The sequence below is a fragment of the Pinus tabuliformis genome, chromosome 2_2, assembly GCF_031772625.1.
Source record: "Pinus tabuliformis cultivar Carrire ecotype Pingquan chromosome 2_2, CPIR1, whole genome shotgun sequence".
Lineage (NCBI taxonomy): Eukaryota > Viridiplantae > Streptophyta > Pinopsida > Pinales > Pinaceae > Pinus > Pinus tabuliformis.
In genome coordinates this window covers 1,312,075,541-1,312,102,953 of record NC_142300.1, presented here as the reverse complement: position 1 = coordinate 1,312,102,953, position 27,413 = coordinate 1,312,075,541, and the positions used below count along the sequence as shown (strand labels likewise).

Genomic DNA, 27,413 nt, shown 5'->3' with positions numbered 1-27,413 from the left:
GCCTGGTGTATCTCCAACTGACCCTCAAGCCTCCTCTTATACTTTTCTTGTTGATGAATCAACAACTGAAATTAAGTCTCTAATCAACGGCTAAGATTAAATTAGACTTGATCCTCGTCTCTTAGAAGCTTCTCACCCATATTTTCATTAATATTTTTATTTTCCTAAGTTTAGACTTAGGAACCCCATTAAAAATATTAATTATTTTAATAAAATACAATGCGGGTGGAATTTCACCAAACAATTTCTGGGTCTTGGAGGTCTCATGTGTTCTAGCCCCTCCACAAAATTTCGGAGCTAGAGCACATCCGATGCTACCCAAAATCAACAAAAGTCGTGGTACATGAGGTGCCCTGGCCTTGATTTTTCCACCCTTCTTCATATACCTTTTGCCTTCTATGAATTTTCTTTAAATAATTGCTTAGGGATCAAAGGACAAGAGAATAATGTGTAGGATATAGTAGTGATTACCCCCTTTTAGGTAGGGCGGTTCATTGCCCTCCAGGGGTTGGGACAATCATGGGTTCCTGAATGATAGAGGAGGCTCATCTAGGGCCTATGGAACCAGGGTGATGGCCAATGATTGGGGTAGAGCTCATGTAATGGCTTTTGCCCACGTGTTAATTATTTTTGTCCTGAGCTTCTTTTTGCATTTTGTGGTACAATTTCTTGTTAAATGTGGCCATTTATGCTTTTCAGTTTTTCTTTTAATGCTTCAACCTCCGGGGCATCATTCTAGCCCTGACCCAAGGTGGGGGCAAGGGGATATGGAGGCTAGCCCTATGTGGACCCAGGTGGGAGAAAAGATGAATGGGGGTATAGTGAGTGGAAAGGGAGTAATATGTGTGGATAAAGGAGAAAGACCACGCACCCAAAGTCAGTGTTTCCCAAGTAGTACCACCCTAGAATTGAATGGTCAATAAAGGAGATCCCACGAGACTAAGATCCAAGGGTCACGACCACAAGAGATCAAGGGGACAAGAGCACAAAATAAGCCCACTCTTTCCGCCAAATCCCCCCATCAATCCATACCCAGAAGTATCCATGATAAGTAAACCCAATACTCAATTACAAAATGACAAGGCATACCTTTAGATTCGGGAGGCCCACCTTCAAACATACGATCAATACAGGTGGGTGAGGGACTACATGGCTAGCTCAAGTGGCAGAGAAATGGTACAACGAGCTAGTAGGAGGCATCAAGGGGTTGCTGGCTGTCGGCTGAGGCTCATCATGGAGAAAAATTTCTCTTGGGAATATCACCCACAAAGTGGTGGGTAATAGGGTGTATAAGGTAAAGCATGGAGCAGTTGGGAGTGTGGAGAAGCACAAGGCTAGGTTTGTGGCCAAGGGCTTCTCGCAGGTTGAGGGCATCGACTATGAGGAGACATTCACTCCAATGGCATGTTATTCATCCATTAGGATGATTCTGGCACTTACAGCTCAGATGGGGTGGAAGATCCACCAGATGGACGTGAAGACAACATTCCTCAATGGGGTGGTTGAGGAAGAGATTTATATGGAGTAGCCAGAGGGGTTTGAGACTTTCAGCAGAGACACTCATGTTTGTTTGCTGAAGAGAGCTCTTTACAGGCTCAAGCAGGCTCCGAGAGCATGGTACACTCACATAAATAACTACCTTCTGCGATTGGGCGTCACTACGAGTGAAGCAGATCTCTGTCGATTTGGGGTAGTATCGAATGTGATCTAACCATGAAAATTGGTGGAGAGGCTAAGGCACATGAGATCTCCAATACCTAGAAAGGGTTTGGGCAGATTCTAAACAATTTGGGAGATCTTAAAATAATTAATATTTTTAATGGAGTCCCTAAGTCTAAACTTAGGGAAAATAAAATATTAATGTGAATTAATATAAAACTGTGTTAGAATGGTCCAAAAGTCATGGATCAAGCCAGATCTAATATTAGTCATTGATTAGGGACTTAATCTCGATCGTTGAATTGTCAATGAGAAAAGTATAAGAGGAGGCTTGAGGGTCACTTGGAGAACACACCGAGTTGATCAAGATTTCGACTTTCTGGGGCTGGGTTTGCTGAGGAAGTCGAGAGAGTGATCAAAGTTGCAGCTGAGGGGCAGTGAATACAGAAGCAGAGAGGCAGAGATAGCACCGGGAGGATCAGCGTAGTAGCCGAGAGTGAGGGACGCGGAACCAGCCAGCGGTTCACGCAGAGCCAGCCAGGGCTCACGTAGAGGCAGCCAGGAGCTACGCAGTGCCTCAGAGGGCTAGCATGGGTGACGCAAAGGGTGAGAGGGCTGACACAGTGCCTCCAGAGGCTAACGCAGGCGAAGCCAGAGTGATGCTAGGCAAATGCTGGGCCAAAAAGGGCTGACGCTGTCCCTAGAGGCTGACACTGGGGTTTCGTGGGGCAGATTGGAGTTGTGAAGCTGCCAGAGTGATTATCCGGGGTTTCAACCGGAAAATCTGTCTCCGACTGAGAGGTACTACTGCCGAGATTATTCTCTGTTGGATGAGCTGGTTTTGGCACCCAGATTGTATTCAGAAATTGTATAATAATAAAACCCTTAGATAGCTGCACCGGTTTTTTCGGGGACATTGGTCCAAAAACAACGGTGTCACTTGTGTGCTTGTTTTGTTTCCTTCAGTTGATGATGTGTAATGTGTTGAGCATGTACTTGTATTTATTTCCAGTATTTACATGGTAAATAACTTGTTAATTAAAAGAACAAGTAGGTAGGAATAAATCAGTAAAGTACATGAAGGGTTTCTAACAGTTAGACTTAGAAATTCCAACATGGTATCAGAGTGTGGTTGTAGATCATAGGAGAACTGAGGACATCAGCCGAGCAAAGCAGCAGAAAACAACTGTCTTGAGTGACAGAAGCTGTTCCTAGTAGAGCAACAGCAAGGGGTGATGCAGTGCCTGCGTCATCAAGATTGAGCTAGGAAGAGGCCAGCGCAGAGACTGAGGAGGGCAGAAAAGGCTCACGTAGAGCCACGCAGAGACCGGGAGGGTTGACGCAGTTGTCCAGGGTAGCATTTCAGCCAGTGCCTAATTACGTAGAGCCTAGGAGCTTTAACCTTCAGTTTGCTAGGGTTTAGGAGGCTATGGGTAAGTTGTAGAGTGGAGCTGGTGGGGTACTATAGTCAGATCAGTACCTAACAGGGCAAGGCCAAGGACGAGGGAGTTGCGACCGAGGATTTCTAGCCGAGAAATCCGGATCAGTGGTGCAGCTGCACTAATGATCGGAGTGGGGGCATCTCGACAGTGGCAGAAGGGTTTCCAGGAGGGAAATCGAGGCTCAGAGGGAGTCACACCAAGAACTTCCAAGAAGGAAGTGGAGGAGCAGCGAGATGGCAGTGAACGGGGTAAGAGACCAGGACAGATTGGACGGAGCCTCAAACTTCGGAGTCTGGAAGGCTAGAATCTTATCCTTTCTAGACAGGATTTGTGTCAAGCACTTTTCCTTGAGGACGATAGCAATCCCAGTTGACTCAGCTGATAACGACAAGTACGAGGAGGCAATGGCGAGGGCCATGAGCATCATTCTTGACGGGATCAAGGACCATGTAGTACCACATATTGTCGAAAAGGACATGACAAATGAGATGTGGGAGGCCCTAAAGAAATTGTACCAACATACTTCTGTGCAGAGAAGGATGTTACTAGAAAATTGGTTGCGGTCATACCAGATGCAGAAGGGAGAACAGATCGACACTTTCCTCGGTCGATTGAAGGAGATCCGGGATCAGCTGACTTCCATAGGGGCCACGCCGGATCAAGAATTGATGGTGAGAACAACCCTGAGCGCAGTCTCTGAAGACTGGGAGAGAGCATACTGGGCAGGGTGACCATTCCAGATTGGGAGGAAATGTGGGCGGCTCTTTGCCAAGAAGAGATCAGAAGGCTGAGCAAGGCAGGAAGCAACGGCAAGGGGATTAGAATCAAGGAGGAGGAGGTAGATGCTACTCTAACATCTGAGGGAAAGCAGGAGAAACAGAAGAAGAAGGACCTCTCCAAGGTAAAATGCTTCCATTGTGGGGAGCTGGGTCATTATACAACCAAGTGTCCAAGGAAGAAGAGCAAGGGAGAGGCCTCCGAGACCAAGGCTGTGCCAGCAAGGGCAGAAAAGGAAGTGGAGACAGATGATGATTGTGCCATGAGTGCTCACACGCCACTTGAGCAGAAGTGGTGAGACATGGCGCTGTAGTCAGACGGACTACAGGCGATGAGGGGCAGGATCCTCGAGGTACCTAGCCTCTTCGATTAGACCTTGCTACAAGAGCCTCGAAGAAGAGTAGCAATACTAGCGGATGTCAGTAGAGACGGATGCGGATGGAGCGACAGAGGGAGCTACAGTGCAGGATTCCCAGGACAGCGTGAAGCACGGGAGTGTTGCACCAGTGTAAGATGGCACAGAGAGGCGTGCAACGGTGCGAGATGCATGGAATAGTTGCAAAAGCGCAGAGGTCAGAGAGGGAGCACTTGTCAGCGACAGAGGGAGCTTCAGCATCATGTGAGTCTCTAGCTTGATGGAGATGTCAAAGTTGGGAGATCAGTTACTTACTTCTCAGTAAGTGGGTTGCAGTGCAGCAGTTAGCAGTGACAGTGCTATGGGCAACATGATGGAACAAGATGAGAAGGAGTTATAGTACGGATGCAGCAGTGGCAGTGGCAGGGCCATGGGTAGCAGTACAGGGTGCAGCAGTGCAGGTGATGGGCATCAGGCCTAGCATCAGCACAAGGACCGATGCCAGATGATCAAGGTGATACTCAGTGAGGAGTATTGCTAGAGCATAGTCCTCGCTAAGAGAGAGTGTTGATTTGGGGTAGCATCGAATGTGCTCTAGCCACGAAAATTTGTGGAGAGGCTAAGGCACATGATATCTCCAATACCCAGAAAGGGTTTGGGTAGATTCTAAACAATTTGGGAGATTTTAAGTATATTTACGCATATTATATTAATATCATTTTTGGGATTCAACTGCGTTAAGTAAGTCAAAATATGAATTCCATGAGTTAATATAAAACTGTGTTAGAATGGTCCAAAAGTCATGGATCAAGACAGATCTAATCTTAGTCGTTGATTGGGGACTTAATCTCGGTCGTTGAATTGTCAACGAGAAAAGTATAAGAGGAGGCTTGAGGGTCACTTGGAGAACACACCGAGTTGATCAAGATTTCGACTTTCTGGGGTTGGGTTTGCTAAGGAAGTCGAGAGAGTGATCAGAGTTACAGCTGAGGGGCAGTGAATACAGAAGCAGAGAGGCATAGATAGCTCTAGGAGGATCAGCGCAGTAGCCGAGAGTGAGGGACACAGAACCAGCCAGGGGTTCACACAGAGCCAGGCAGGGCTCACGCAGAGGCATCCAGGAGTTGCGCAGTGCCTCAGAGGGCCAGCGTAGGTGACGCAGAGGCCAAGAGGGATGACATAGTGCCTCCAGAGGTTGACGCAGGCCAAGCCAGAGTGACGCTGGGCCAGAAGGGCTGACGTTGTCCCTAGAGGCTGACGTTGGGGTTTCATGGGGCAGATTGGAGCTGTGAAGCTGCCAGAGTGATTATCCGGGGTTTCAACTGGAACATCTGTCTCCAACTGAGAGGTACTACTGCCGAGATTATTCTCTGTTGGATGCGCTGGTTTTGGCACCTAGATTGTATTCAGAAACTGCATAATAATTAAACCCTCAGATAACTGCACCGGTTTTCCTGCATTGGGTTTTTTCGGGGACATTGGTTGAAAAATAACAGTGTCACTTGTGTGCTTGTTTTGTTTCCTTCAGTTGATGATGTGTAATGTGTTGAGCATGTACTTGTATTTATTTCCAGTATTTACATGGTAAATAACTTGATAATTAAAAGAACAAGTAGGTAGGAATAAATTAGTAAAGTACATGAAGGGTTTCTAATAGTTAGACCTAGAAATCCAACAATGCTCTTGCTCATTCTAGTGCTCTATGTTGATGATCTTATTTTGACTCGAGCAGACAACTTGATTCAGGATTGAGATGAAGGACATGGGGCTTATGCACTATTCATTGGGCTAGAGGTATGGCAGGGTGATCGGGAAATCTTCTTGGGGCAAGGGAAGTACACTACAAGGATCCTCAGGAGGTTTCATATGTAGGATTGTAGGCCCATGACCATGCCTCGAGTGATGAACTGGAGGAAGGTGGACACTAGTAGAGTAGAGCGAGTAGAGATGCTACATTGTACATGCAACTCATTGGGTCTTTGATGTACTTTGTCAACACACAACTTGACATATGTTTTGTAGTGAACCAGTTCATGATGGATCCTACTAGAGTTCACTATGTTGTTGCGAAGCATGTTTTGAGATATTTCAGAGGCATGACAAATTGTGGATTTTGGTACAGATAGGTTGATGGAGTGAGGCTTCAGGGGTTCGCAGATGCAGGTTGGTGAGGGAGCTCTAGATATCGAAAGAGTACTTTAGTATGCATCTTCAACATTGGGTCAACTGTTGTACCTTGTTTCAATAGGAAGTAGAGATCAGTTGCACTCAGTTCAACAGAGGCCGAGTACATGGCTGCCAGTTTGGAAGTGTGTGAAGCTATCTGGATGAGGAAGTTGCTTGTGGGACGTTTCAGGCAGGGGATGGAGCCCATTGTGATCCACAATGACAATCAGAGTTGCATTAAGCTCTATGAGAATCCATTGTTTCATGATCGCTCCAAGCATATCGAGATTAGGTATCATCATCTCGGGGACTGTGCGTAGAAAGGGATAGTGAAGCTATCGTACATACGAACAGAGGAGAAAACAACAAATATCTTAACCAAGGCATTGAAAAGAGGCAGTTTTGTCTACTTCAGAGATAAGTTGGGAGTTCTACAAAATCCCTTCCTCGGTAAGAGGGAGTGTTGAAAATGTGGCAATGGAAGGTCTTCTAGCTTGTGCCTTAGCCAATGAATACTGCAAATTAATCTTTCTTTTACATGAGTACGAATTCATGAGATAGACTCAATTACCATGAGTTGATTCCCAGTTTACTGGATTGGTCATTAAGTTTGCACGCGTAGTATTGGAGGTTTAGTTTAGTGGAGTCTTCTTCAGTTAGACTACAGGGTGAGGTGGCAGTGACAAGTTCAGTTAGAATGAGTTAAGACTTTAGTGTTGATTGGAGAGAGAACGAGTTGAGTTCTTAGTTAACTCACAATCACAACTAGAGTAAATCAAGGAGGAACTCGAGCTAGTTAACTTAGAGCTACTCCAAGTGTAATTGGGACTTGCTCTAGTTAGCTAGCAAAGGAAATTCGTGACCCTAGTGTGAACTGAAATTCAAACTAGGCCTCCTTGCATGCATCAAATTCTATCTATAAAGAGAAGTAAAAAGGCACAAGATCACATATCATTCTTTATTGTGGAGTGTGCATAATTGAGGAGTAAGTGTGCAAGGATTTAGGAGGCCAAGTGCACAAGGATTTAGGGGGCTGAAGTGCACAAGGATTGTGGAGAAAAGGATTAGGATTCTCTGGGCAGGTTGAGACTATCCTCAATGGTGATCATGAGCAGGGCCAAGATCAAGAGTCGAGAAGAGTGAGGAGAAGCTTGGTGATTTCTTAGAGACAGATTGCTCGTTGCAGTAGCAACATGAATTATAGTAGATCCATTTGCTCAAGGAAAATTAGTAAAAAGCCACAACATAGAAAGCAGGTTTTCCCTTTCAGATTTCCTAGGTAAACAAGCGTGTCAATTTATGTGCATGTGTCTTTATCTCTGGTGTTTTTTCTGCTACTTGTTGATTGTTAAGAAACTTTGTATCTTGATGAAAGGAAGTTTGGTGTCAGTTTTTAGTTGCCTTGTTTTTAGTAATTCATCTAAATAGTGTGCAGAGTTTCAAGAGAAATTAACAAGATCCACAATGTCTTGATGTCAAATTCATGGATCCCTATTTTGGATATGGATACAGATATGGATCCACCTAGATCCACGTAGGATCCACCACGTAAATAAATCCTTCAAACTAGGAAACAAATCACATGCTATTGAACTTGTGTCAACTAGCTCTCACACACCGAATCCTATGAAAATAAGATTTTTTTCTTAATATTTTTTTTAGATTTTTAGTTAGATCACTTATTAGTAATCTGCATGTTAAAATTGGAAACTAGGGCTAAATTACACCTTGGGACAGCTCATTTCATGGAGATGATGATTGCATTGGATTCCTCTTTTCGAGAGGTTCAAGATTGATATGAAGATCATCTCATTCAGACAAGAAGAAGTGTGATTTTGAATTTATGACCACATGTGCAACTTGTTTAGGTCGGCCTCAACTAAATGTAGGCTCAAGAAGCCCAATGGATGTGTCTCTTCACCCACAAAGAAGTGTATAAATAGAAGACACCTTACACCTCATTTGGACATCCATTACTCACACATTCTTCTCTCTCTCTTCATTAGATTGGTTCGTACATCTTGGGGTAGCTTCTCTCTCTCTCTCTCTCTCACATGTGCAGCTAGGAGGACAAAATTTCTGGGTAGAAATCACAGGTTGAATTTTAGACAGTTTGACCAACATTGACCGAGGACACTTTGACTTGCTTTGACTGCGGTTTTTGGGGCAGAATTTTGATTTTCTTAGGCCGCATTGATTGGCACAGAAATTGAGGTTTTCTGCGCTGTTTGACCTGCATTGATTGTAGGTTGACCAAGTTTGACCAAAGTTTTTGTGACTGCTTTGGGTTGACTTTGACCATTGCTGGAGGCCGAGTTTGACTAGGCTTCAAAGGAGGTATTTGACTACTGTTTTGACCAACGTTGACTTTTTGGTTAGGGCTGAAGTTTGACTGCAGAATTTGACAGCGCTGATTTGACTTTGTATTGGGATAGTCAATTTGACTTTTGTTCTCTCTCTCTTTCTCTCTGCTGAACGATTGAATAATAATAAGAAGATTTGATCAGAGGGTTTTCCCCACATTGAGGTTTTTCCTTGGCATCCGCCAAATCCGGGGTCCTCTTGTCTTGGCTTGTCTTCTCCATTTTGTTTTATGTTCTATCTGCATTTACTGTTAATGTGATTAATGGTTAATGTGATTGCTATTGGAGATAATTGGAAATTGTTATTGGGCTGCTAAAGGAACATTGAAGTAAATTGTGCTAAGCATAGAACATCATACCATTGTTATCTAAAATTAACATGGTATCAGATCCCAGGTCAAAACAAAGGCCAAGCAACAGTGAGAAAAGCTATCACTAAGGAAAGTTGTTGGACAAGAATTTTGAGCTAGTTTCAATGACGACTATATCATACTTCAAATTTGAACACAAGCTTAAGGACAAATCCGACTATCATGCATGGAAGATGTTTCTGGATTTGACCTTGGAAGAGAATGATGCTATGGACTATGTAAAGGGAAGAGTGGTGGAGCTTATTTCAAATGCACCCGTTGTTGCAAAAACAAAGTACAAGAAAGGTGAGGTCAAAGCTAAGAAAATTATTGTAGATTCCATTCACAAGCCTTTGGTTGCCTATATTTCTGATTTGAAAACATCTAAGGAGATGTATGACAAGCTAGTTGGGATGTTCAAAGTAAACAATGCAAATCAAGTCCTCTTTCTCAAGAACAAGTTGAAATACATCAAGATGGATAGATGAGAGTCCATTCAATCCTACTTCACGAGGATTACCGAAATAAAGAAATGATCTCCTATCTATTGGAGAAGTTGTTGGTGACTGGGAACTCACTCTTATTGCACTTGGAGGTCTCAGAAGAGAATGCGACGTGTTTAACACCACCATCCTCAACAATGACGAGATTCTGGGTTTTGATGAATTATTGGCTAGATGCACTCAAGAATAAATAACGATGATGGAAAGAGATAAGCCCTCAAATGGAAATAATCCTACCGCTTTCTCCGCTCATACTAAAAGGAAGAACAATGCCGGTCCAGGAAGACAAGGTCAAGAATTTAAGCTGGGATTCAAAGAAGGAAGAAAAGGAAGATGCTTCAATTGCAATAGGTTTGGCCACTATGCTAGAGAGTGTCCTCACAAGAAGGATACTCCAAGGGATGATGACAACAACAACCACAACAACTTCAAAGGCAATGGAAATCAAAGGAACATCAAGTTCAACAACAAAGGAAAGAGGAATGTTCATGCTGCTCGACATGGAAATGGTTGTCCTCCCAAAAGGTTGAGAAAGTCTAGGTATGAGGAAACTAATGTTGTAGATAAGCAAAAAGAATTTTATTTCATTTATGCTCTCACCACTGCCTCACCTTCTGACACTTTGGATAATTGGTCAATTGATATTGGTGCCTCAAAGCACTTCACTGGGTACAAGGAGGCCCTCTCAAATTTGGTTGAAAAGAAGACAAATTTGAAGATCATACTTGGGGACAACATCACCTACCCGTGAAAGGGATTGGGGTTGTCACTCTTACTTGAATCAAGGTCAAATCCTTCATCTACAAGAAGAATTGTATGTACCTAATTTGAAAAAGAACCTGGTATCTATTTCTGCGATGGAAGACAAAGGCTTCAAGGTAACATTCGTTGATGGGAAGGTACGTGTTTGGCAAAGGAACCCGAAATATGCATTTACACTTGGATTTAGGGTTGAAGATCTCTATCAGGTTGGAGGAAGTCCTTTGGGAGCTATGACTTGCGATACTTCTCTTCAATCCGAAATATGGTACTGAAGATTTGCTCACCTTGATTACAAAGTCTTACCAGAGGTAAGGAAGATGGTCATAGGTATGTCGGAATTCAACATAGATCATGAAGGAGTTTTTTAGGGTTGTGCAGCTGGAAAACATACAAGGGGATCATTCCCTTCAAGTGAAAGTCAAACTACCGACATTCTTCAATTGGTCTATTCTTATCTATCAGGTATGTTGTCCGTAACTTCTTGCAGAGGATACTTGTACTATGCAATTTTTGTGGATGACTTCTCTCACAAAACATGGATCTATTTCTTGAAGAAGGATGAAGTTTTCAAATGGTTATGCTTTTTCAAAGCCTTGGTCGAAAATCAAACAGGGATGAAGATCAAAATATTGAGGACCAATAATGGAACCGAATGAGTCAAATGAATTCGATGACTATTTTAGAGAAGCTGGCATTAAGAGGGAGAGCACTACTGCATATATTCCTGAGAAAAATGGAGTTGCTGAAAGGAAGAATCGAACAATCATAGAAGCTATCCGTGCTATGCTTCATGACCAAGGACTACCAAAGTTCTTATGGGGAGAAGCTGCCAACATTGATGTATATGTTCAAAATAGGTGCTTGCATCAAGCATTGGACTTCAAGACACCCGAAGAAGTTTTAACCAGTAAGAAACTTGATGTTTCTCATTTTAGAATTTTTGGTTGTCCCATATATTTTCATGTGCCGAAAGAGAAACGAAACAAGCTAGATGCCTTTGGGAAGAAAGAATCTTTTGTGGGCTACAGTGAAACTTCGAAGGCATATAGAATCTATGTGCCTGGTCAAAGAGAAGTGGAAATAAGTCATGATGTCACCTTCAATGAATATTCTGCCCTTGGGAAAGTCAGAGATCTTCCTATCCCTAGGAAGGACAATGATAATGATGCAAGAAAGAAGGATGAATCTCCGACAGATGATACAATGCCCGATGTTGAAGGCCCAATGGATCCCATTGATCAACCTCCTGGTGAGCCCTCTACTTCAAGGAAAAGACCTTTGTGGCTCAAAGATACTCTCGAAGACGTTGAAAGACATGTTGCACCAAGGGGGACATTTCGTGAAAGCAAGAAGCCGAACAAGTACCAATGGTACTTAGCTACTATTAGTACCATTGTTTAATCTGAGTCATGTACATCTAAAGAAGCCATGAAGTACCAAGTATGGAAGGATGCGATGAATGAGGAATATGAATCAATCATGAAGAATGATGTCTGGGATGTGTTTCCTAGACCCAAGGACAAGTCAGTGGTCACTTCAAAATGGCTTTACAAAATCAAACATGGAGGTGATGGGAGCGCTGAAAAGTTCAAGGATAGGTTCGTTTCTCTAGGTTTCTCTCAAAAAGGAGTGGACTATGATGAGATATTTGCACCGGTTGCCCGATACACCACTATCCGATCCATCATTGCTCTTGCTGCCTCTCAAGGATGGAGCCTACACCAAATGGATGTCAAAACAACTTTCTTGCATGGTTCTCTTAAGGAAGGAGTCTATGTAGAGAAACCTGAGGGGTTTGAAGTTCAAGATCGAAAGACACATGTATGCAGGTTGTAGAAAGCCCTCTATGGGTTGAAACAAGTGACTAGGGCTTGGTATGAGAGGATTGATAGCTATTTTATCAAGTTGGGTTTTACAAGGAGTGAACCTGACCCAAACCTATACTTCAAGGTGGAAAAGGAAAGGCCTCTCATTTTGGTCCTTTATGTGGATGATCTTTTTCTGACAGGTGCAGACCCTCTCATTTATCAATGCAAGAGGGAGTTGGCTTCCAAATTCAAGATGAAGGACCTAGGTTTGATGCACTACCTCCTAGGCTTGGAGGTCTGGCAAAACCTAGGTGAGATTTTCCTTTCTCAAGGAAAATACATTGTGAAGCTACTCGAGAGATGTGGGATGGTGGAATGCAAGTCTGTGTCTACTCCTATGGAACTCAACTTCAAGAAACTATGTGGAAGTACTGCTGGGCCTGAATTGGCAAATCCTTCCGAGTATCGACAACTTGTGGGGCCCCTGATGTTCTTGGTAAACTCCTGTCTGGAGATATGCTTTGCTATGAATACATTGAGTCAATTTATGGTCAAGCCTCATCACATACATTGGATTGCTACTAAGAATCTCTTGAGATGCCTTTGGGGCACAATCTATTATGGATTGAGATACACTGTCAGGAATTTGAGGTTGCATGGATATGTAGATGCTGACTGGGCTGGCAGTGTGGTGGATCGTAATAGCAATTTTGGATGTTGCTTCTCATTAGGGTCTGCTTCAAAATATTGGATGAGCAGGAAGCATAAATCAGTTGCTTTAAGCACTGCTGAGGTTGAATACATTGCTACTAGTATGGCCTGTTGTGAAGCTGTTTGGTTAAGGAAGTTGTTTAGTGAGCTATTTGAACATGTGCTGGATACCACCGTGATCTATTGTGACAACCAATGTTGGATTCACCTTTTAGAGAATCCTGTGTTTCGCGACCACTCCAAGCACATTGATATCGAGTACCACCTTATCCGGGATATGGTACGACGGGGAGCATTAATGCTCCAACACATCAGGGCTGATGAGCAGGTCGCAAATATCCCGACGAAGCCCTTGGGGAAGGTCAAATTCTTAACCTTCAGAGAGATACTTAGAGTCGTGGAAAGGCCCTCCTATGAGGGTCCCGCATGAGTTGGACACTGAGCTTTGGGAGCTCCTGGGGGCTTGGGGTACTTCTTGGAGCTATGAGCGACCATAGGGTGAGTGGTTCACCTTCCCGTAGTGGTACACTATGTATAGGGTGAGTGGTTCACCTTCCCCTACGATTGACATATGAATAGGATGAGCTACTTGAACATGTGTTGGATACCACCGTGATCTATTGTGACAGCCAAAGTGGGATTCACCTTTCAGAGAATCCCGTGTTCCGCAACCGCTCCAAGCACATTGATATCGAGTACCACCTTATCCGAGATATGGTACGACGGGGAGCATTAATGCTCCAACACATCAGGACTGATGAGCAGGTCGCAAATATCCTGACGAAGCCCTTGGGGAATGTCAAATTGTTAACCTTCCGAGAGATACTTAGAGTCGTGGAAAGGCCCTCTTATGAGGGTCCTGCATGAGTTGGACACTGAGCTCTGGGAGCTCCTGGGGGCTTGGGTTACTTCTTGGAGCTATGAGCGACCGTAGGGTGAGTGGTTCACCTTCCCGTAGTGGTACACTGTATAGGGTGAGTGGTTCACCTTCCCCTACGATTGCGGATACATGTATGTAGGGTGAGTGGTTCACCTTCCCCTACGATTGACATATGAATAGGATGAGCTACTTGAACATGTGTTGGATACCACCATGATCTATTGTGACAACCAAAGTGGGATTCACCTTTCAGAGAATCCTGTGTTCCGCAACCGCTCCAAGCACATTGATATCAAGTACCACCTTATCAAGGATATGGTACGACGGGGAGCATTAATGCTCCAACACATCAGGACTGATGAGCAGGTCGCAAATATCCCGACGAAGCCCTTGGGGAATGTCAAATTGTTAACCTTCCGAGAGATACTTAGAGTCGTGGAAAGGCCCTCTTATGAGGGTCCTGCATGAGTTGGACACTGAGCTCTGGGAGCTCTTGGGGGCTTGGGTTACTTCTTGGAGCTATGAGCGACCATAGGGTGAGTGGTTCACCTTCCCGTAGTGGTAACTATGTATAGGGTGAGTGGTTCACTTTCCCCTATGATTGCGGATACATGTATGTAGGGTGAGTGGTTCACCTTCCCCTATGATTGACATATGAATAGGATGAGTGGTTCACCTTCTCCTATGGCATATGAGTAGGATGAGTGGTTCACCTTCTCCTGCTGATGCCCTAGTATACATCCTATCCATGTAGTCTAGGACTCATGGGAAGTACCTCTCATCTGGCCAATGAGTTGGGAAACGTGGATAGGGACCATAGCACTATCGATGGACACATCGTGTATTGTCGTACTCCCTATGTCTAGGATGCATGGTGTTCAACAACTTGATTTGGGATCAACTGAAGACTGACCTTTGTCAGTGGAGAGTGGTAAGGTCTTGTGACTCACTCTCGATCAATTATTCTTCATTATTACTTCATGATTCAGCAGCGCAAAGATGATAGGGATGGTACATGCAGACAGATGGATTGGCAGGTGGAATTCTCCCTAGTTGAGAGGGAGTGTTAAAATTAGCAACTAGGGCCAAATTCCACCTTGGGACAACTCATTTGATGGAGATGATGATTGCATTGGATTCCTCTTTTTGAGAGGTCCAAGATTGATATAAAGATCATCTCATTTGGACAAGCAGAAGTGTGATTTTGAATTTATGACCACACATGTGCAAATTGTTCAGGTCGACCTTAGCTAAATGTAGGCTCAAGAAGCCCAATGGATGTGTCTCTTCACCCACAACAAAGTGTATAAATAGAAGAGACCTCACACCTCATTTGGACATCCATCACTCACACGTTGTTCTCTCTCTCTTCATCAGATTGGTTCGTATAGCTTGGGGCAGCCTCTTGTTGATTTTGGGTAGCATCGGATGTGCTCTAGCTTTGAAATTTTGTGGAGGGGCTAGAACACATGAGATCTCCAAGACCCATAAATCGTTTGGAGAAATTCCATCTGGATGAGGAGTTATTAAAATAATTAATATTTTTAATGGGTTCCTAAGTCTAAACTTAGGAAAATAAAAATATTAATGGGTATTAATAAGAATATGGGTGAGAAACTTCTAAGTGACGAGGATCAAGTTTGTTTTAATCTTAGTCATTGATTAGAGACTTAATCTCGGCCGTTGATTCATCAACAGGAAAGTATAAGAGGAGGCTTGAGGGTTAGTTGGAAATACACTTGAGAGATCAGTCAGTTTGATTTTTCTGGGGCGATGTTCGCTGAGAAAATCAAACAAGTGATCTGTTGTAGTGAGAGGGGCAGTAGCAGAGAGTTGGATCGAAAGGGAGTTCCGAGCCAACGAGTACCGGGCAAAGAGGCCGCAGTAGCATCGGAGAGGTAGCGCAGAGGCCTACGCAGCTCAGGAAGGGGCTCACGCAGAGTTGACACAGACCAAGAGGGTTCTTGCAGTGGCAGTGCAAGATAATCAAGGGAAGTTCGAGATTTTGCTAGGAGTTCGATGTTCTGAGCCTAGAGAGCTGAAGTCGAAGCGTCTGAGGGAAAATAGATCCAACAAAGTGTTGATTTGTGGTAGCATCGGATGTGCTCTATCCATGAAAATTGGTGGAGAGGCTAAAGCACATGAGATCTCCAAGACCCAAAAGTGGTTTGGGGAAATTCCACTCGGTTAGAGAGATATTAAAATAATTAATATTTTTAATGGAGTTCCTAAGTCTAAAATTAGAAAAATAAAAATATTAATGGGTATTAATATAAAACTAGGTGAGAATGTTCTAAATGATATGGATAAAGCCAAATCTAATCTTATCCATTGATTAGAGACTTAATCTCGGTCGTTGAAAACTCAATAGGAAAAGTATAAGAGGAGGTTTGAGGGTCAGTTGGAGATACACCAAGATTGATCAGTCAGTTCGATTTTCTGGAGCGGGGCTTACTGAGAAAATTCGAACAAGTGATCTGTTGCAGTGAGGGGCAGTGAGTACATAACAGAGAGGTAGAGGTAGTGCCTGAGGGTCAGCGCAGTGACTGAAGAGGCTGACACAAAGGCAGGCAAAGCTACGCAGAGGCAGCAGGAGCCACGCAAAGGCAGCTAGAGATTGCGCAGAGGCTGAGGGATTGCGTGGGTGACCCAAAAGGCCAGAGAGCTGACGCAGAGAGGCAGAATGCTGACGTAGAGGGTTCCAGAGCTACGCTGAGGCTAGCAAGGCTGACGCAGTGCCTAGGAGAAGCGCTGGAAGGATTTCCGTGGGTAGACTAGCTATATATGTGTCTCCGAGAAGAGGTATTACTGACGTGTAACAATCTCTGTTGGGTGAGCCAGTTCAGCACCCTAGTTGTACTCAAGAAATCTGGATAATAATAAAACCCTCAGAATTGTTGCACTAGTTTTCTCGCATTGGGTTTTTTCGGGGATGATTGTCCAAAAATAACGTTGTCCCTTTTGTGTTTGTCTAATATTTCAGTTGCTGATCTGTATATGAGTTAAGGCTGCATTTGTGTTTATTTTCATATGTATAAATAACTTGTTAAGTAATAAACAAGTAGGTGAAATAAACTAGATAATGCAGTAGGGATTTCTAACGTGTCAGAGTCAGAAATTTCAGCATGGTATCAAAGCATTGCAGATCACAGGAGGACTGAAGGCATCAGCAATATCGCAAATTTGCAGCTGTCTCGAGAGACACAGCGGCTCCTAAGCAGAAGGCAACAGAGAAGGAGTGACACAGAGGGCTTGCGTCATCATTTCGAGCCAGAGAGGGCCAACGCAGAGGCAGAGATAGGCAGAAGAGGCTCACGAAGAGCCATGTCATCCTACTCAGCTAGGTAGCCTTGACGCAGTTGGCCAGAGGAGTGATTCAGCGTTGGCAGGGATTACGCAGAGCTGGAAGGCTCAGTTTCTTCACTTGCCGGGACCTAGGGAGCTATGGGCAAATTGTGGATTGGGAAGCTGGTGGGGTGTTGTTTCTATCGAAGCAGAACATTGCTTAATGGGACAGAACCAAGGTAGAGGGAGTCGCTACCTTGACGGATTTCTAGCCAAGAAATCCATATTCGAGTTGCAGTTGCAAAGAGGATTGGAGAGGAGCGGTTCGACATTTGGCGAGAATATTTCCTGCAGGGAAATCAGACTTAGAGGGAGATTTCCAGGAGGGAAGTCGAATCTCAGAGGGAGTCTAGAAGAGGAGCGGAGATGGCAATGAATGGATTGAGGGATTAGGATAGGTTGGACGGGGCTTCCAACTTTGTGATCTGGAAGGCTAGGATCCTGTCAGTCCTAGATAGACATCGCATCAAGGGCTTTGCCTTGAGAACCGTGGGTATCCCAGTAGACCCAGCTGATAATGAGAAGTATGAGGATGCAATGGCGAGGGAAAAGTGCATAATCCTTGATGGGGCCAAGGATCGTGTCGTACCACATATCACTGAAAAGAACACGGCAAAGGAGATGTGGGATACTTTGATGACATTGTATCAGGGCACTTCTGTGCAGCATAAGCTGCTATTGGAGAATTAGTTGTGCTCGTATCATGCAGAAGGGGGAGCAAATAGATCTATACCTCCTCAGATTGCATGAGATTCGGGACCAACTTACTTCCATAAGGGCCACGTCGGATCAGGAGTTCATGGTGAGGACTGCCCTGAATGATGTCTCCGAGGAGTGGGAGACATTTGTCCAAAGCATTTTGGGCAGAGCTAATCTTCCAGGATGGGAAGAGATGTGGGAAGCTCTTCGCCAAGAAGAGATCAGATGGTTGACCAAGGTGGGGAGTAGTGGCAAAGGAGGTCGAATCAAGAAAGAGGAGGAGGAGGATGTGGCTCTGGCATCTGTGGGACAACAAGGGAAGAGGAAGAAGAAGGATATCTCTAAGGTGAAGTGCTTCCATTGTGGGGACTTGGGTCATTATGCAACCCAGTGTCCCAGGAAGAAGAACAAGGGAGAGGATTCTGACTCCAAGGTAGCTCTGGCTAAGGCGGAGAAAGAAGTCGAGATTGATGACGATTGTGCCATGAGTGCTCATGCACCTCTAGAGAAGAGGTGGAGTGACATCGAGCTGTAGTCAGGAGGACTACAGAAGATGAGAGGCAAGCTCTTTGAGGTGCCCAAACTCTTGGATCATATCCGGCTACGGGAGCCCCGAATGATAGTAGCAGGATGACGGATGTTGGTAGAAGCAAGATGCGATGGAGCAACAAGGCAGTGCTAGAGTGCAGAGGTCTGTAGCAGCGCAGTGGGGGTTGCAGCAGTGCGAGAGGCACAAAGGTGTTTGCAGCAGTGCGAGAGGCACATAGGTGTTTGCAACAGCGCAGAGGGAGCACAAGATAGTAGCAGAGGTAGCTTCAACATCAAGAGGCTTCCGGACTGACAAGGATGTCAGAATTTGGGTAGATCAATTACTTACTTCTCGGTAATTGAGTTGCAGTGCAGCAGTTAGCAGTGGCAGTGCTATGGGCAGCATGGGCAACATGTTGAGAGGGAGCTGCAGTACAGATGTAGCAGTGGCAGTGGCAGAGTCATGGGCAGCAGTACAGGAAGCAACAGTGCAGTGGATGTTGGGCAACATGCCAAGCATCAACACAGGTACCGGTGCAAAAGGATCAGTGTGATGTTCAGTGGTGGAGCATTACTAGAGCACATTCCTCGCTAAGAGGGAGTGTTGATTTGTGGTAGCATCGAATGTGCTCTAGCCATGAAAATTGGTGGAGAGGCTAAAGCACATGAGATCTCCAAGACCTAGAAATGGTTTGGGGAAATTGCACCCGGTAAGAGAGATATTAAAATAATTAATATTTTTAATGGAGTTCCTAAGTCTAAACTTAGGAAAATTAAAATATTAATGGGTATTAATATAAAACTGGGTGAGAATGTTCTAAATGACATGGATCAAGCCAAATCTAATCTTAGCTGTTGATTAGAGACTTAATCTTGGCCGTTGAAGACTCAATAAGAAAAGTATAAGAGGAGGCTTGAGGATTAGTTGGAGATACACCAAGATTGATCAGTCAGTTCGATTTTCTGGAGCGCGGCTTGCTGAGAAAATTCGAACAAGTGATCAGTTGTAGCGAGGGGCAGTGAGTACATAACAGAGAGGCAGAGATAGTGCCTGAGGATCAGTGCAGTGACTGAAGAGGCTGATGCAGGCAACCAAAGCTACGCAGAGGCAACAGGAGCCATGCAGAGGTAGCTAGAGACTGCGCAGAGGCTGAGGGCCTACGTGGGTGACATAGAAGGCCAGAGAGTTGACGCAGAGAGGCATAATGCTGACGCAAAGGGTTCTAGAGCTACGTTGAGTTTAGCAAGGCTGACACAGTGCCTAGGAGAAGCATCAGAAGGATTTTAGTGGGGCAGACTGGCTGAATATCTGTCTCCAAGAAGAGGTATTACTGCCGTGTAACAATCTCTGTTGTGTGAGCCAGTTCGACACCCTAGTTGTACTCAAGAAATCTGCATGATAATAAAACCCTAAGAACTGCTGCAACGGTTTTCCCGCATTGGGTTTTTCGGAGATGATTGTCCAAAAATAACGGTGTCCCTCGTGTGTTTGTCTATTATTTCAGTTGCTAATCTGTATGAGTTAAGGATGCATTTGTGTTTATTTTCAGTATTTATATGTATAAATAACTTTTTAAGGAATAAATAAGTAGGTGAAATAAACCAGATAATGCAGTAGGGATTTTTAATGTGTCAAACTTAGAAATTTCAACACAGAGAAGTGACACAGTCTCCCAGAGGCAAGACACTGGCCCACACAGAGCAAATTGTGCTGGGATTTTCGCAGTGCTTGCCGGAGTCAGCCATTCAGTGGATCAGTTGAGACTTAGAGAATAAGGTAAACCCTCACATGTATTTCTTATTGTCGTAATATCTTTGAAAGGTTAACTGGTGTGAGAGGCAACCTGTTGTACTTAGATTTTGCTTGCTTAATAATACAAACCCTCTATATGTTGCACCGGTTTTCCCGAATTTGGTTTTTCTGAGGACGATTGTCCAAAAATAACGATGTCCCTTGTGTATTTGTCTCGATCTATTTCAGTTCATGATCTGTATGTATGTGTACTCTGCAATAGTGTTTTCATCGCTATTTAAATAATTAAATAACTTGTTGAATGTAAAAACAAGTAGGAGATGATAAACCAGTGATTGCAGTAGATTTTCTGATGTGTAGATTCAGAAATTTTCTCATGGTATTAGAGGATTGCAGATCATAGGAGACTGAAGACATCAGCCGGAGGATCTAGAGAATTTGCTGCAGAGAAGCAGCTGTCCCGAGTGATAGAGTCGTTTCAGAGGTAGAGGAGCAGTTAAAGGAGTGACGCGGAGGCTCACGCAGTGCCTGCGTCAACATTTTGAGCCTGCAGAGGGTGACGCAAAACCTGAGAGGAGCTCATGCAGTGACTGCGTCAGCTCTCTGGGCCAGCGTAGAGCCTGAGAGGCTTGAAACAGTTAGTTGCCGGGGCTGGAGGAGCAGAGTAGATTCGATCAATGGAGCTGGTGGGAAGCTGTTGTTATTGGTGCAGAAGTGTTTGAGGAGACAAAGCCAAGGTAGAGGGAGTCACTGCCTTGACAAATTTCTAGCCAAAGAAATCTAGATCCGGGTTGCAGCAGCAAAGGAGGATTGGAGAGGAGTGATTCGACATTTGGCTAGAGGATTTCCGTGAAGGAAATCAGGACTCAGAGGGAGTCTAGAGGAGCTTGTTCCTTAGAGGATTTCTAGTGCCAAAGAAATCCAAATCCAAGTCTTGCTGGATTAACAACAGGAGAGGGAGAAGAGAACCGGTCCTATATTTTTTGAGCAGAGATGGCGGTCAATGGATTGAGGGATCAGGACAGATTGGATGGAGCATCTAATTTTGTCATCTGGAAGGCCAGGACCTTGTCAATCCTAGACAAACATCGCATCAAGGACTATGCCTTGAAAGTAGTTGTTGTTCCGGTCGATGCTGATCCACTGCAGAAGTACAAGGACACCCAGGTGAAGGAAAAATGCATGATTCTAGACGGGTTCAAAGATCATGTGGTCCCACACATTGTTGAGAAGGACACAGCAAGGGAGATATGGGAAACGCTTACCACTTTGTACTAGGGGACTTCCGTTCAACGGAAGATGCTATTGGAGAATCAACTAAGACAGTACCAGATGCAAAAGGGAGAAGAGATCAATCCCTTCCTCCTCAGGTTGCAAGGGATTCGCGACCAGTTGACTTCCGTGGGGTCTACACCAAATCCTGAGTTCATGGTCAAGACTGCCCTGAATGCAGTCACCGAGGACTGGGAGACATTTGTCCAAAGTATCTTGGGTAGAGCGACTCTCCCCAGTTAGGAGGAGATGTGGGCAGCTCTTCGACAAGAAGAGATCAGGAGGTTGACCAAGGCAAGGAGTAACGACGAAGGAGCCTGGGTCAAGAAGGAAGAGGAGGAGGATGCAACTCTTGCATCATTGGGATAGCAACAGCAGCAAAAGAGAAAGAAGAAAGATATTTCCAAGGTCAGATGCTTCAAGTGTGGGGAACTTGGACATTTCGCCACTCAGTGCCCCTGGAAGAAGGGCAAGGAGGAGGCTTTTGACTCGAAGGCTGCTCCAGCGAAAGCTGACAGGGAAGGCGAGGATGACGATTGTGCCATGAGTGCTCATGCGCCTCTGGAGAAGAGGTGGGGCGACATGGAGTTGTAGTCGAGAGGACTACATGACAGGCAGGATCCTTGAGGTGCCCAAACTCTTGGATCACATACGGCTACGGGAGCCCTTAACAACAGTAGCAAAATGATGGGTGTCGGTTGGAGCGAGGTGTGATGGAGCGACAGTGGTAGAACTAGAGTGCCAAAGTTTGATGCAGCACAGTGGATGTTGTAGCAGTGCGAGAGGCACAAAGTAGTTTGCAACAACGCAGTAGCAGCAGAGGGTCAGCCCAGATTAGTAGCAGAGGTAGCTTCAGCATCACGAGGCATCTAGATTGACCAACATGTCAATTTTTGGGCGAAGTTTCGGTTGCTTACTTCTCAGCAACTGAGTTGCATTGTAGCAGCTAGCAGTGGTAGTGCTATAGGTAGCATGAGGCAACATTTTGAGGAGCTGTAGTACAGATGTAGCAGTGTCAGTGGCAGAGTCATGGGCAGCAGTACAAGAAGCAACAGTGCAGCGGATGAAGGGCATTAGGCCAAGCATCAACAACACAAAGGACCGATGCAGTGGATTAGTGTAGTACTTCTGTTGAGAAGTGTTACTAGAGCAAATTCCTCGCTAAGAGGGAGTGTTGATTTTGGGTAGCATCGAATGTGCTCTAGCTCTGAAATTTTGTGGAGGGGCTAGAACACATGAGATCTCCAAGACCTAGAAATCATTTGGAGAAATTCCACCCGGATGAGGAGTTATTAAAATAATTAATATTTTTAATGGGTTCCTAAATCTAAACTTAGGAAATAAAAATATTGATGGGTATTAATAAGAATATGGGTGAGAAACTTCTAAGTGACAAGGATCAAGTTTATTTTATTCTTAGCCGTTGATTAGGGACTTAATCTTGGCCGTTGATTCATCAACAGGAAAAGTATAAGAGAAGGCTTGAGGGTCAGTTGGAAATACACTTGAGAGATCAGTCAGTTCGATTTTTCTGGGGTGAGGTTTGCTGAGAAAATCGAACAAGTGATCTGTTGTAGTGAGAGGGGAAGTAGCTGAGAGTTGGATTAGAAGGTAGTTCTGAGCCAACGAGTACGAGGCAAAGAGGCAGCAGTAGCATCAGAGAGGCAGCGCAGAGGCCTACGCAACCCAAGAAGGGGCTCACGCAGAGCTGACGCAGGCCAAGAGGGTTCTTGTAGTGGCAGTGCGAGATAATCGAGGGAAGTTCGAGATTTTGCTAGGAGTTCGATGTTCTGAGTCGGGAGGGCTGAAGTCAAAGCGTCTAAGGGAAAATCGATCCAGCAGAGAAGTGACGCAGTCTCCCAGAGGCAAGATACTGGCCCACACAGAGCAGATTTTGCTGGGATTTTCATAGTGCTTGCCGGAGTTAGCCATTCAGTGGATTAGTTCAGACTTGAAGAATGAGGTAAACCCTCGTATGTATTTCTTGCTGCCGTAATATCTCTGAAAAGTTAGCCGGTGTGAGAGGAAACCTGTTGTACTCAGATTCTTCTTGCTTAATAATACAAACCCTCTATATGCTGCACCGGTTTTCCTGAATTGGGTTTTTTTGGGGACGATTGTCCAACAATAACGGTGTCCCTTGTGTTTTTGTCTCATTTATCATTTCAGTTTATGATCTGTATGTCAGTGTAGTTTGCAGTAGTGTTTTCATCGCTATTTAAATAATCAAATAACTTGTTGAATGTAAAAACAATTAGGAGATGATAAACCAGCGATTGCAGTAGGATTTCTGATGTGTATATTCAGAAATTTTCACACCTCTCTCTCTCTCACACGTGCGGCTAGGAGGACAAAATTTCTGGGCATAAATCACAGGCCAAATTTCAAACAGTTTGACCAGCGTTGACTAATGAGACTTTGACCTGTTTTGACTGCGGTTTTTGGGGCCGAATTTCAATTTTCTTAGGCTGCATTGACTGACACAGAAATTGAGGTTTTCTGGCTGTTTGACCTGCATTGACCGCAGATTTGACCACATGGTTGACCGAGTTTGACTAGAGTTTTTGTGTCTATTTTGGGTTGAATTTGACCATTGTTGGAGGCCGAGTTTGACTGCATTTAACCGAGCTTCAAAGGAGGTATTTGACTGTTGTTTTGACCAGCATTGACATTTTGGTTAGGGCTGAAGTTTGACTGCAGAATTTGACAGGGCTGATTTGACTTTGTATTGGGCTAGTCAATTTGACTTTTGTACTCTCTCTCTTTGCCGAACTATTGAATAATAATAAGAAGATTTGATCAAAGGGTTTTCCCCACATTGGGGTTTTTCCATGGCATCTGCCAAATCCAGTTTTGTCTTGTCTTGGCTTTTCTTTTGCATTTTGTTTTATGTTCTATCTGCATTTACTGTCAATGTGATTAATGGTTAATGTGATTGCTACTGGAGACAATTGGAAATTGTTATTGGGCGGCTAAAGGAACATTGAAGTAAATTGTGCTAAGCATAGAACATACCATTGTTATCTAAAATTAATACTATAGGATGTATAGTTGTATAGGTTATTAAATAACTATAGGCTGTATAACATAGGATAAAGCTACTTGGAAAGATTTGACACATCAAAATGTTAATTTTCAATTTTTGATAATCCTAACAAGAAAGCTTTAAGACAATACATAGATAATAATATATAGTATACAAAGGATGGTTGTGTCATTAATAATTTAATTAGATTAATCCCATCCAACTCTAGGTGAAGAGTCCTCTTAGAACAATATGATACAGACTATAATATGTTCTTAAACAATGCACAATATTCATTTACCATTGTAATTAGATGTAAATTTTTAGATTTTAAGCCAAATGTCAAGGAAGATGACAAGTTGATTAAGATGTAGAGTTCAAAAATTCAATTGATGAACATATAGAGCCATTTTTTGACATGTAGTTAGACTTATCGTACATCATCATATCAATAGAGTGATAATTGATGAGAGTCAATTTTGTATTAACAATTATTCTTTTTGTATAAAGCATGGTGCATCATGATTTCAATTTTCAGATTTATGAATTAACTAATGATTTCAGTTCTAATGTTGTCATTCATGAATGGTTTTGATTTTTAACTTTTGAATATGTTTTTTAAAATTAAAAAAATATTAGTGTATTTTGTATACATGGCATTTCCCCACCGCATCGGAATCCTGGATTTTCAAAAATCTGGTGGATCCGTATCCGTTTCCGTTTCCTGGTAATTTAGATTACATGCTAACAAGCTGACTATCTGCCCTCTTCAGGTTATGGCTTGTGGTATCTTTTTGCTTCTTTTCTTATTTCCAACCCTCATTTTTTCATTCATTTAAAAAATACAGCTGTTTTTATTATACCACATTTAAGACTTTTTAAGTAATATACTCCCTCATGTTGCCTTATTGGGACAATACCTTAATAAAATAAAATTTGCAATGATAATGATTTAACATTATGACTTTCTTGTAAGAATGATTTGCAAGAGAAAATTTCATATGATCCATGTGTGCTCTTTACAGCCCAAATAGATACACAAGAGGAGATTATTAACGAGTTTTTAGAAGGATACCTTCGTCGTTATGTCGTTGACAAACAAGATAGCTGGACAGTAGCTTTTACTATCTTGGTTATGGTACAATACAACATACCACATGCTGATACAAATGCAATCCCTTCAAGCATTGCATTTTAGTTAATAACTTATTATTAAATATTATTATTGGCATTTCGCACATGGTTTGATCATTTGAAATTCCATGCACATACATTATTCATAAGAATGGTTGTCCAAAAGCATTTTAACAGCCAATCATGAACATGAAATATCACAAGATAATTCCAAATGCAAGACTAGACTTGAGATCGTTGTCTTTTGTTTTCATGTTCTTAGAAATTATGATCTTTTATTGTTTTGTAAATTTTGTAGATGCCTGAAATGGATGGGTATGAAGCAACTCGGAGAATTCGTGAAGAAGAGAGATGTTATGGTTGTCGCCTACCAATTATTGCCCTCACTGCTCATGCAATGGTTGAGGAGGAGATCAAGTGTTTCCAGGCAGGAATGGATTTTCATCTATCTAAACCCCTAGTAATGGAGTCTCTACTAAATGTTATAACCAAGATCCTTTCTAGGTAAGAACTTTGGCTCCTTCTACAATCTTCATGTGAATAAGATACAATACGAAACATTTGCAATTCAATTGTGTAGTTCTTTCTGGGTATTATTTGTTAACTATATTTTTCATACATTTGAGTTGCTAATGTCTCCTTATAAATGGGATGTTGTACTATTCTAAGGCCCTTGAGCAACTTGTAAAACATGCAAAGATTGTTCATTTATTGTGCAATAATTTTTTATGTCAAATGTTAGTGTATGGCTCTCTACATAGGATGTAGTTTTTGTCTGAAGTGTATTATATGCTATTTCATTTCCTCCTAGCTTTATCTCTGGATGAGGTGTTGGTATGAGAGGAAATCCAGCTCAAGAGGTGGTCACACCCATGTACTATATATTTGAATAATTGTTATGAAAATAATGGAACATGTTATTCCTTTTCTGGTATTTCGTTGTGTATCATTGAGTATCTTCTTGTTTCCTTCTATTCTTTCAATTGATATCAGAGCCTTTATAGTCTAAAGGACATGGGAGCTGTGAAAGAATGAAAAGAAGTGTTGATGTCAAAGTTGACAAAATTGAGCCACATACATAAAAGTTGTGTAGAGCCGTGTGGAGAAAAAGAACTTGCTAGTGCTATAAGGCATTTAACAAATAAAGGAAGGATCATCGTTGTGATGGCACCCGCTTTAGTGAAAGAAAGAGGTACAAAAAATGGATATTACTTATACTCTCGAATTGTGAAGTTACCCAATTTAATGAAAATGATTGATATAACTATTTCATTTTTGAAATGCTATTAGCATCTTAGATTAGCCTGCGTTGGTCATTGGTTGTTGACGTGTCTTCATTGAAGCTTTATAAGATTTGAATTTGGCATGTTCGATAGCAAGAGCATGCCTTCATTTTTAAAAGTGTTGTATCTTCATTATGCATATATGAGATCTGTAAGAAGAGGTTGGGGCTATTTTGATAATGATTTGTGTTGTCACCATGTGAATGGTGAAAATGGCCGGATCTGTGCTTTGGCTTAATCTATAACTTGTGTCGAACAATCTGCACAAGACTGTTATTAAATCAGTGAAATCATGTGATCCTACCACCAAGCCATAAAGTTGAGTTATTGAAGGATTGTTACCTGCTTGATAAGTGTTATGGTCACAAAAGATGCTCGATAACTATTACTGTTTGAATGGCACTGAGAGACTGTCGTGAAGTCATCTCGGAGAATCTTCGACACACTTTTCTATCTTCCTATGCTGAAATCTTTGTTCAAGATCAGGTGTACTGCATGGAGGATTGGGCCATAATTCTCATGCTGGACAATTGGATTAGCAAGAAGGGCTAGTCCATGTGTTTTGGATGGTGGCATATACAGGTACTTTTGATATGGA

The 27,413-nt window shown here is 43.1% G+C and overlaps 1 protein-coding gene across 1 annotated transcript in view; it reads left to right on the top strand.

Annotated features, from left to right (window-relative positions):
- The window catches only part of LOC149198352 (histidine kinase CKI1-like), a 105,011-nt gene extending 78,625 nt beyond the window's left edge, over positions 1 to 26,386 (top strand). The window contains 1 exon segment of the mRNA XM_089406155.1: positions 25,831 to 26,386. Within this exon segment, the coding sequence (XP_089262281.1) occupies positions 25,831 to 26,040 (210 nt within the window). The 3' untranslated portion in view covers positions 26,041 to 26,386.
- The last annotated feature ends 1,027 nt before the right edge of the window (positions 26,387 to 27,413 follow it).